This window comes from Lepisosteus platostomus, chromosome 12, assembly GCF_059453375.1.
Source record: "Lepisosteus platostomus isolate fLepPlt1 chromosome 12, fLepPlt1.hap1, whole genome shotgun sequence".
In the NCBI taxonomy this organism is placed as follows: domain Eukaryota; kingdom Metazoa; phylum Chordata; class Actinopteri; order Semionotiformes; family Lepisosteidae; genus Lepisosteus; species Lepisosteus platostomus.
This window is the reverse complement of record NC_142622.1, coordinates 22,188,452-22,200,094: the sequence shown is the minus strand read 5'-3', so window position 1 is coordinate 22,200,094 and position 11,643 is coordinate 22,188,452. Positions and strand designations below refer to the sequence as shown.

Genomic DNA, 11,643 nt, shown 5'->3' with positions numbered 1-11,643 from the left:
GGTTCAAAACATGGATTTCTAGTTAAGTGTTTTTACCATGCAATAAAAACAGGATCCTGTCAAACACATCTTAAGAAAATGGACAAATTAAAATGCAGGTAAAACTGGTTAATGAGTTTTTTAAATTATTCTATTAAGCCTCAAGGAAAACTGCTGAAATGTTGGGGGACTCTGACACGGGTCAATCCTGTGCCTTGGGGGTACATAATTTGAGGAAACTTACCGATTGCAGATTTTAATGGGTTTCTGCTTAGTGTGGATAAACTGTAATATGGAGATAAATTGGGAAATTATGCCACAAAGAACAGCTGGAAATCGCACTGCAGCTGAGTCTGGAATTGTAGGGGTTCCTCCGTTTTCCTGCTTTTAGGAACACTAATCCGTGGGGTACTCCATCACATGCAATTTATTCCACCTTTGATCTCTGGTTGTAACTTAGTTATGCACAACATGCTGTGTCTGTCAGGTGAGCAACTGAGGAAGAGAGGAATCCATGTGTTCATTTTTTTAGGTACACTGTTTAAGGTACACTGGTTTAAATTCTTTAAAACCTTGTGTGTTTGAAGAACAAGTACAGTGTGTATTTGTGAGGTGAAGTATTCAATGTCCTCATACTGTAGGTGTTGGTTCAACAATGAAAAAGGATCTGGGCTGTGAGGTGGAAATTAAGTGGTTAAGTAATGAGCAGTAATATGTCTGAAACCTAGCTGATTCTGTGGTTATTCAGAACAATTAAGGTTATTGGATATCTCCAACCCTTTCCTTGGGGATCCTTAATCTGGGCTGCTTTCTGCTTTCTTTTGTGTTCAGTCAATTTAAGTATTGAAGCTTGGGACTAAAATCTATATACCCCCAAAAGACCAGAGTTGCCTTGATTGAGCAGATTATAGGATTCATGGAGAGTACAGGTGTTGCTAATATTTAAAACCATGCCGTTATCTCCAGTGTTGGGACTTTCTTAATGTAGCTTGTATCAAAGGAAACTAGGATATCATCTGGTTTGCAGCGTTTATGGTCCTGTGCTGAAGTACGATTTAATACTAGAGGTGCATTGAAAACTACATTTTGGGTAAATATAAATTCTTGAGCGGAGTGGTTTGTACATTGTGTGGTGATTTGTATGGCAGGACCAATTGTAGTTGTAGACTATATGTTGTTTCTGTAGAGTTCTTAGAAAAACAACTGCACGGGCGGGGAGCTGTTCGTCTCGAAGACTAAATTAATACTGTGTTTCGTTGCTCAGTACGGGTCCTTGGAGCTAAGTGAAAGCTCGCCGATGACGGGCATTGAAATCGTTTTTACTTTCGCTTCTGCGTGAGCGGCGAAGGGGCAATAGGCTTTGACAAACAAATGGAGTTCAGAAGTATGTTGTGCGTGGAAATCAGCGAGATCTCTCTTTAAAATGTACATGAATTGTACTAAAGGCGCCACGGTATTGTGGAGAATAGAAACTAAAAGTATAACAGACTAAAAGTAACGCATCCGCATTGACTCTGAGGTTTTGTTGTTCCCGTGTAATCGTGGAGTATGTATATTTTCTTCATTTTCATTCTTCTCTAGTTTAAACCTGTTCTTATGTACATACAGTATAACATTGTGTGCCAATGTTCCGTGCTTTTTTAAGCTGTTATTTTTTATTTGGGCTCTGTTTTTTTAGCTGTAAGATCTGCCGAGCGAGTTCTCGGTGACTTGTTTCCTGTTGGGAAACAAACCACGAGTCTCTCTCAGTTACAGCGGAGCACTGCGCTACCCTTTTGCGAATTCTGTACATTTGCTTAAATACATAATTAATATTAGTATATAATTCTGTTCTTATTAGTATATAGTATATCTAATATAATTTTAACAACGCTCGTATGACGTAGTGGCCGGCCTATAGGGGTCGGAATTTGGTGACTTAGTTCGTTATTTACCTTTGTAAAATTGCATTGACAATTCACATTTTTAAACGTGCTTTTGTGCATACCGTAACTTGAGTGGGGATTGTTTCCAAATTTTTATTCAAGTCAAGTATTTAAATTATGTAAATACGCCAACTGCAATCTTGGAGTGAAGGGCGCTATATTCAAATATGGAATAATTTGGAATAATGGCATTTCAATCGTTAGTAGAAGGCAATGAATGAGAAAGGTTTAAATGAGAAAAGAAAACAGCTATTGTAAAAATTCTGATTCCATTGTGTTTCGGAGGTTGTAAAGTTTTGTGAGGAACTTGCTTGTTTAAGCACAGACTCGTATGAATCAGACCGACTCCTAGAGAAACTGCAAGAGAGCGCGTCTTCCGCTCTGATTGTACAATCTGAAAGGAAATTGCTTTTTGTAAGTTTTCGAGTTAAAAATGGATTTCATATTCTAATAAGAAAACTTGATAAATTTGAGAGTCATCCTGTGAGCATTCATATCTACTAGTAAAATGTTAAGATGTGTGCCCCAGACAGTATGCTACGTATGTTCTGCTGCATGCCCCCAAAGAAAGCCCCCAGCGTGGTCACTAGAGTCAGTGTTTTGACTCTGGAGTAAATTTTGAGGGGTTCATGTGGTCAGGTCAGGAAAGTTTGATGGATGAGGGTTGTGGTGCTGCAGGGAGAGGGTGAAGGATTGTATCTTACTGTCTTGGAGTTGTTTTGTTGTGAGACTATACCTATACTATACTATAGCACCATGTTCTGTCTTTAGGCTTCATTTAATATCTCTGAGCTGTCTTTGGTGACACATTATAACTATTGCTTGACTGTTCCATTGTGCATGTACAGGTATCAGTGCTTTAACAGAATTTGTACAGTGCTGTCCTGCCAAACATCTTGAACTTTGTCACTAGGGGGCAGTGTTTACATAACTATGCTTTCTGTGTAGGCAGTCCATGGCTTCAGAGTTCACGACCATCCAGGTCTTCAAGGTTCCCAGCATCCTCCCTGCTGACCGCATGACTGATAAGTTGATGATTCACTTCCTGCGGCCAAGGAATGGGGGAGGAGAAGTGCTGGGAGTAAAGTTCCCTATGAGCACCCCAGGACAGGCACTGGTGACTTTTGAACTCCTGGAAGGTACATTTTGTCTTTACTACAATGATCAAACTTCACTGAAGAGCTATTTTGTACACAGTGCAGATTCTTCAATGCTCCTTATTTCTGTTCTTTTCCATTAAGGGTTATATTCGATTCTGGCTTAACATTCGACATACATGTGCAGCATACTGTCAAAACATATTTTTTTCACCTTAGAAATATCGCTAGACTACGCCCTATGCTATCATTAACTATGGCTGAAAAGCTGATCAACACATTTGTATTCTCTCAAATTGACTTCTGTAATGCTCTACTCGCCGGGGTATCTAAATCTACGCTGAACAAACTGCAGTATGTCCAAAATTCAGCAGCTAGAATCCTGACCAGGTCTAGTGCAAGTGCTCACATTACTCCTATCCTGGAGTCCTTGCACTGGCTTCTGGTCAAATTCTGTGTAGACTTTAAAATCCTCGTGCTCACCTATAAGGCTCTGCATGGCTTGGCACCTCAGTACCTGTCTGAACTATTGTCGCCCTACTCCCCACCTCACAACCTCCGCTCTTCCAATTCTGCTCTCCTTACTGTCCCCCAACCCCGTCTACACTGTATGGGTGACAGGGCCTTCTCCTGTTCTGCCCCCAAGCTCTGGAACTCTCTGCCCAAGGATATCAGAGAGTCACCTTCTCTAAACTCTTTCAAATCCAGACTCAAAACCCTCTTCTTCAGAAAAGCCTTTACTTAACTGGTTCCATTCTTCACCCCTCTGCTCTTCTTAGTATCACCATCCAATCACCATCCACGGTCTCATCTATATATTGTAATTGTGTCTTATCTTGTGTATTCTTCTTATTTATTGTTGTATTTTTCTAATTTATTGTTATTGTCATCCTATAAAGCGCTTTGAGAAGCCACCTTTAAAGGCGCTATTTAAAATAAAGTTAATTATTAATATTATTATTAAGCTTCCTATGACTCCAACCAAGTGCAACATTTTTAAGACCCTTTAATTGAGCAGATTTGTTTTGGCATGCTGAATCCAATAGTATTGTAGACTTTCCAGGAACAAACTTATTACTTTATCCTTTGCTTAAGGTCTCCCTTAGTCATGTGAATCTATTGTGATGATTAATGGTTTTAATCTAAAATCAAAGTCAACTTTATTGCCAAGCCAGCCCTTTGGGCTGTTAAGAATTTTTTGTGCTTGCTCAAAATAAGAGATGCAAAAAAGATGCATACAAGAAGAGAAAAAAAAATCATAAATAACACATATATTGTATTGTATACAATAACCAATATAAGGCTGCATTACAAGCCACAGATTTACCAATAAATAGTTTAATAAATAATTTTATAGCAGTGTTGAATTAAGAGACCAAATAGCCTTGGGGCAGGTGCTCTTGTAGAATGTCTCTGTTCTGTATTTGACACATCTTAATCTTCTCAAGGGAAGGAGCTCATACAGGGAAGAAGGTGGGTTGGAGTGGTCACTGATTACCTTCTCTTTAAACTCTTTTTTCTCTTTAAACAGTATTGAGTATATGGAAGCAGCATATGGTCAGTGACCAATGGATGCAAGGTGGGGTACACCCTGGATGGGACACCAGTCCATTGCAGGGCAGACAGATGCAGTCATTCCCTCACTCACACCAGGGCCACTTTTCTCAGAAGCTAATTAAACTACCAGTATATTTTTTGGACTATGGGAGGAAATTGGAGCACCCAAAAGTAAGCCATGTGAACACTCGGAGAACATATAAACTTCACATAGATAGCACCCCAGGTCAAGAGTTGAACCCAGGGTCCCAGTGCTGAAAGAGAGCCACGCTAACCACTGCACCATCGTGCTGCCCTGGTTAGCCATAAACGGAATATGGTCGTATGTTGCAAGCAGCATTACCACCTCTGTAGCCTGATCCTGATGCTCAGTTATGCTGGGCCTGGTCAGGGTAGTGTTTTGGGACCTGTAGGTGGTAATCTTCCTTCTTGACCATAAATGTGAAACCAGTGCTTGCTTAACCTACTAGGTGACATTTGTGCTGTAGGAAGGGCTGTACTTCAGATGAGATGTTAAATCAATGTCGTGATTACTTTGGCTTTATAGACCCTATGCCACTGTTTGTATGAGGAGGGGTATTAACCTCAGGGTTTCAGATAAAGTGTTCCAGCTGCTCAAAATCTGATCTCCCTCAACTTTCCTTCTTTACTGTTGTTGTGTAGTTAGACTGTTGGCTCATAGTACAGGTAACTGCTGGAATATAGGAAACACTTGAGTAAATGGGGGAAACAAAGTATATTGAAAGCAGGTGTTTCCATACTGGTGTAGTTCCTGAGTTAATTAAGCAGTTAACATCCCGTCATGCTAAGGATCAGTTGCCCATTATTTTGGCTGCATTGGCTAGAAGAAGAGATCTCAGTGACTTTGAGAGGGGTGATTGCCGAGGTATGTTTGGCAGGAGCTTCTGTTAAGAAGACTGCTCCACTTGCTGATGGTTCACAAGGAACAATAGCTGAGGTGATGTTGGAAGGGAAACACATCATCATCTAGGGGCAACTGGAAGAAAGAGCATACTCCTCGACTGTGATGTCCGTTAGTTTGAGGTACAACACAAAACAGATGAGCCTCTCTGAATCGGTTGACTGCACATGTCAATCTAAGGTGTGAGCAGGCAGTCTCATCAAGTACAGTCTGTCAAACTTCACAGTCTTGGAATACTATGGTCAGATTGCAGTGCATAAACACCTTATTGTGCCTAAAAATTCACTTTTGTAAGTAAAGTGGTGCAGAGAACACAGGCAGTTGTGAGCTGAGTCATAGAAGGAAGTCATATGGTCAGACCCTGTTCTCAACAAGTGGATGAGGACGTGTGGATGCAAAGAGAAACCTACAGGCTCTAATGCTTGTTTCCGAAGGTGAAGGGTGCAATTTCCTAGCGTGGCTTAGGCCCATTCAATCCCTTAGAGGCCAAGGTAAATGCCAGGAAATACAAAGCCATTCTGAGTGATCATGGTGAAGCATTTCTGTCATGATGGGAGTGGAATCTTCCAGTATGACGGTTCCCCTATGCACAGGGCATGAGTGGTCACTGAACGGTTTGATGAGCATGAAAACAATATAAACCATATGCCATGGCCATTCCAGCCATCATATTTCGACTCAAATTGAACACTTATGAGAGGTTCTGGAGCAGCCCTGAGTCATTGTTTTTCACCACCATCAACGAAACACCAAATTATGGAATTTCTTATGGAAGCATGGTGTTGCATCTCTCCAGTAGAGTTCCAGACACTTGTAGAATCTATACCAAGGTGAACTAAAGCTGTTCTGGTCAAACTCCAGAAGGGCCCCAAGTCCCTTGTAAGACACTATGTTGGTGTTTCCTTTATTTTGGCAGTTACCTGTAGCTGCTGCATGTCAGCATGTGAATGGAAAGAAAAGTGCAAGAATTAATTATTAATATTAATATTTTTATTGCTGATGTCAACAAAATTATCTCCAATACAATGTGGAGTGGGGACATGAATACATAAATACACTTAAATGGGGCTAATTGGAATGGAGTTGATCTTGCCTTGTGAAATTTTGAATGGGATATAGATTTAAAATGCACATACTGAAGTGAACTTTGTTCTCAATTGTGTTATTTGATTAAATAATGGATTAAAACAGTATAATTTGTATAATGGTATAATACAGATAAGATATGTAATGAATTGTAAATAAAAGTTACATTTTAAAGTGAATACTGTACATAAATTCCCATTTTCTGAAAAGTCTGGTGAATATCCATTTATATGACAAGAAATTTCTGTCTGCAAATTGAGCAAAGTACCTTACTCAAGGGAAACACTCTGAATTTGAGCCCATAATGTCCTGGTTTGAAGTCCAATCCCTGATGAATTTGTGAAGAGCTTCAAATTCTCTTCATGAAAGGTGACTTTGTAATAAAGGTGTATTAAGTGATGACTTCTTAAGAGTAAGGACTCAAGGGACATCTGATTCCTGTGACATTGCCTCTGCACTAGCTGGAACGATCCTTTTCTTTCTGTTTCTCCCTCTTAGTGGCTGATCGTGTTTTACAGCGGGACCATGTCCTGGAGCTGGAGGGACAGAGGTTCCCCTTGGAGCTCAAGAAACTAGAGGTGAGCTCTGCCAAACAGGAGGTCACAATCCTCTCCACAGAGTTGTAGAGCACCAACACTGGATCTCTGGGCTTTCAGCGGGTTGTGCAGAAACAAGTCTGTCCTGAAGGGCATCAGTATTATGGGGGTGTTTCTATTGGTTCAGTACTTTTGTCTAAGTGGTCAACTAAGAATGACCTGTTCTGTAAAACAGTGCTGAACGTTTTCAGTTCTCAACAGACATATAGTTATATTTATGGAATTTTCATTCCATCACAGCTTTCTTTACTGAGTTATATCCAACATTACATTTTTTTCAGGGCTTTAGTCTGCTAGTTTTCCAGTTTTTAAACAGCCAAGATTTTCCAGATTTTCAGTGGGTGGCTGTTTTTTTCTGTGCGACTGGGACATCTATTAAAATATGGATTACACACCTTCTATTGGAAATTTTTCTCTTTATCTGTGGTGTGGAGTGTTTGCCTCCTGTTCAGGATAGCTTATTTTGATATTTGATATTTATATCCTCAACGGAAAACTAAAAATAATTGCTTCCAACATACTGAATTCAACATATGGTGGCAGTGATGAGAACAGTAAAGGAAGAAACGGGTCAGAAAGAGTAAAGAGAGTGAAAAAGTGGCTAAGTTCATGGACACTTTGAGAAACTGAAGGATGTAAATTGTTAAAACATAAAGTTACAAACAGGAGGAGGCCATGTGGGAGTTAGAAGCTAATTGGTCTAATCTAATACTCGCCTCTGGCCCTTAATTGAAAGAAGCCAGTGTATCAGATTAAACACTTCTTTGACACATTGCATGAAAAATTGTCTTCTATTCTTATTTTAAAATGCACTAGTTTACCAATACATAACACTAAGCTGTACTTCTGTTTCCTATTATGTACAGATTGACATTCCAGCAGAGACAAATCTAGATCTCCAGATGTTTCCAGACCAAAGTTCTGTATGGGAGTTGCTTCAGCGACATCGATTCAGAGTGACACATGGCAGCCCTGGGCAACTGCACCTGCAAGGAACCTTCCTAGGCCTGAGTGTGTTACGGACTCAGCTGCAAGAACTGCTGCTCACTGCACCCCCTGCCCATGTGCGTGGCCCCCCTCATCATCACTACCCCCTGAAAGAGCAGGAGTATTTAGGAACACTCCACATCAATGGACACGCTGCTGGGTCCAAAACCAAGGTTTCTCAGGAATCCACCATGCCTTTAAAGCAAAATGGAGCTGTGGACATAGGTGGGACTCATCACAGTAGAAGCCCTCCGTTTATTGGAAGCACAATGCCCAGCCGTGAGTCTCTGCGTAGTCCTGCTGCCACGGCAGTGTTGTCTGGCTCCTTTGAATCTTCCTCTTTCACTTACCCCTCCCCTAGCAGGTCTGGGGACTCATCCCATGAGTGGTTAGAGTCTTTCCGCAGTGATTCCAGCACCCCAAGGCACAGGGCTGACCTCTCCTTCAGCGCCTCTTCTTCCCAGAGTCACTCCCCTCGTTCCAGTGCCCACCCTCAGACATCCTTCGTCATTGACACACACGTAATCCGCTATGCCCAAAGATTCAAGAATGTGGATGTGCAAGAGATCTTGAAGAAACATTCTTTAAGAATGAATGTGCAAGGAGAAGGCTCTGAATTGAGCACTGTAACGCTGCTCCCTGCTTTTTATGAGGCTGAGAGGGGCACACAGAGAACTATTCAGAGCACCTTGAAGAGTGCCTGTGATGAGCTGTCCAGCTTCCTGTCTCTGGTCGGCCAATCTCTGCGCACGCAGGAGGTACACCTGTCCTCATGTGACCATGATCAGCGGGCTGCGATCGCTAAGAGTATTCCAGTGCTGGCAGAAGTCTACTCTGTGCTTGTCAAGCAACGGGGGGACACCATCTATCTGGTGGGCTCCTCCAGAGGGAGCTACGAGATGAAGCTGAGGTTGCTGGGAGAGGAGCTCAGTTTGCCACGTGTGGGTCGCGAGGGGAGGGGGGTGCGACCTGGCAGGACTGTCACGCGGAGCTCCTCTCTGCCTCGCACGCCCAGTAGGACAGGGGTCCGGGTACCTGAACAGGGATCTCCCAGAGCTCAGGGGTATTCTCCCAGTAAGTACCAGAAAGAGGACGTGGGACCTGGGAAGCAGATGCAGGAGATGGCTGCATTAATGCCTTGTGCAGACAGAGAGGTCCCAAGAAGGAGAAGCCACTCTGAGACACGTAATAAGCATTTGATAGAAAGACCAGTACAGGGTGAGAGCAGCCTAGGAAACATGCAGTCTGGTATACAGACAAATGTAGGGCTGGACCCTGTAACAATGCAGAGGACTGAGAGACAAAGTAGTAAAACACCAACAATACTAAAACCACTGGGTGATTTGTCAAAACGATTTTCTAAAGCAGTGATGAAGCATAAATGACCAAAGTTTGTGGATGTGTATATTCTTTTACAGCTGTGCCTGAGCAAAACTAATGTGTACAAGTATGTATTACCTAATGACTTGAGAGTTAAAACTTGCTAATGGTATGAAAATAAGAGTCTAGGCTGTGTTTTTAACTTCTCAAAATTTTGACAGCCCAATTTCAGTGCTTCAGCTGCATTGTGAAACATGTGGACTGTAGTGAAAATTGCTTGTGCATGCCTAACAAGTCAGCGAGAGTGAGAGTATGACATTTCAGAATGGGGTACAGCAGGCAAAAAGCCTGGCCAATAAATACCCTTTTCTCACAAGAATTAAAAGAACTGAATCTCAGTACTGTTCCTTCTTTAAATAGCAACATTTTCAGGGCATGTTCTCTCTCTGTGATGTTCCTACATCACTTTACAAAACCATTAAAAGCCCAAGGATTTGTGTGCCAAGCCTGACCAGCACCTCACTCTCTTGAACACAACTGAACACAATTAAAAATAGCTGTGAACTGTCCTTGATACAACTTATTGTAAATATTGTCATTTCCTACTATTGTGATGACTCACTCATGACCAACAGAATCGTTTGTATAATACACTCATGTGCTAAAATATTTGGTATCCCTACCAATTAACATGCTGAGCCTCAGCAAGTTGTAAAAAAACAAATTGAACAGTGTTCTTGAATTCCACAAGGCTTTAAGACACTTCAGGCAGCTTTCAGAAATGATTGGGAGTGTTCAGTATTCAGTAAAATAATGATGTGTGGGACTGACCTGCTCAACCCATAATTTTCAACAGGATTAAGGTTCAGGGCTTAATCAGAAGCTGATGGAAGTCTGTCTCTTGTCCTGAAGATGACTATGGATTGTACTCAGGCTGCTCATTTGCCTTAATATTTTATTCAGTGAGTGTATAGAAAGAAGACTGTATCATGTCTTGTGAAGGTGTTGATTAAGGTAAATTAAAGTTTCCAGCACCATGTTTAGAAGCTGTTAGCTGTAGTATCTGTGGCATTTTAAAGAAAAAGGCTTGCATAATCCAGCCTTTGTTCTACGCGTTTGAAAATCATTCTATTTCTTTTACATATGTTATACCAATGGAGCTGTATGTTTTGATGTTAAGATTACGAAGTAAAGTCTTCATTGAAATTAAGTGTTTACTTCTTTTGTGTGTTTCAAAGCCTTTCAGTATATGTACCGAAATCTTCAGAATTTAGGGGCTTTGAAGTGCGAGATGCAAACTGAAACAAAACAAAAAAAAACAACACTTAACATGCATACCACAAAAGAAAAAAGAAACTGAAATAGTCCATGATGTGTTTTCAGTTACTCTAAAATGGCAGGAAGGTGTCAGATCATGTTGACTGTAGCCATTTGTGTTCACAGTAACTAAAATGATACAAATACAAATAATTGTTTCAGTAATCAAAAACATTAAAATGTTACATTAAAATGTAGAATCTTTAAAGGACACAAGCAAACATGCAAGCAAACTTTCCCCCAGTATCTCCATTATTTGTGATTGGCAAGAACACATAACAAGACCACAGCTGAGACAAAACAATCACCTTGTGCCTAAGGAGTACCTCAAAACGGGCAACTCACATTGTGCATTGAAAAATGTGAGTCCCATACACATTCGTTTTACTGTTAACAACAGTGATCATGTCTGAAAATCCAGCATGTCTGCCAGCTTTTTTACAGTACTGCACAAATGTAAGACGAGCGATTACAAATTCACTTACTGTCACCTTCTTGTCCTTGCTGCCTTCTTACCGACCCCATTTCTACCATGAAAAACTTCCATTTTGCATTTTCATGTTTTCCTTTGCGTTTGGCATTTCTGTGCTGGGTGAAAGGTTAAACACATTTTAATACTAAAGCTGAAAAAATGAGTGCCATCAAAATGTATTTCTACATTGCTTGTGTCTGGTGATTAGCACAGTCAAAAGAGTTCTGCGATTTGCGTGAAAATTAATCAAGCATTTTATCCGTGTAAAGGGCTCTTTTACACATCGACCTGCAATACATGATACAGCTGTAATGAGCTATGTAGAGAATTCTTTTAGCACAATGCCATGCAGTAAAATACTTTATAGAGATTATATGCCTACAGT

The 11,643-nt window shown here is 40.9% G+C and overlaps 1 protein-coding gene across 4 annotated transcripts; it reads left to right on the top strand.

Moving 5' to 3' along the window:
* The first annotated feature begins 1,089 nt into the window (after positions 1-1,089).
* rbm43 (RNA binding motif protein 43) lies at positions 1,090-10,679 on the top strand. 4 transcript variants are annotated; one of them, XM_088601380.1, is made up of 4 exons: positions 1,090-1,363; positions 2,853-3,043; positions 7,065-7,144; positions 8,029-10,679. In XM_088601380.1, the coding sequence occupies exons 2-4, from the start codon at positions 2,860-2,862 to the stop codon at positions 9,532-9,534; spliced, it is 1,770 nt and encodes a 589-aa protein (XP_088457506.1). In that variant the 5' UTR covers positions 1,090-1,363; positions 2,853-2,859; the 3' UTR covers positions 9,535-10,679. The 4 variants fall into 4 exon arrangements, with proteins under 4 accessions (XP_088457506.1, XP_088457507.1, XP_088457505.1 ...); XM_088601379.1 differs by having other exon boundaries at positions 1,092-1,525; XM_088601381.1 differs by lacking the exon at positions 2,853-3,043 and having other exon boundaries at positions 1,090-1,525.
* The last annotated feature ends 964 nt before the right edge of the window (positions 10,680-11,643 follow it).

Bases quoted from the DNA above. Each gene is read 5' to 3' on its own strand.
- rbm43 (XM_088601380.1), top strand. From the start codon at position 2,860: ATGGCTTCAGAGTTCACGACCATCCAGGTCTTCAAGGTTCCCAGCATC. The intron at 3,044-7,064 runs GTACATTTTGTC...TCTCCCTCTTAG, and splicing joins GACTTTTGAACTCCTGGAAG to TGGCTGATCGTGTTTTACAG. The intron at 7,145-8,028 runs GTGAGCTCTGCC...TATTATGTACAG, and splicing joins TGGAGCTCAAGAAACTAGAG to ATTGACATTCCAGCAGAGAC.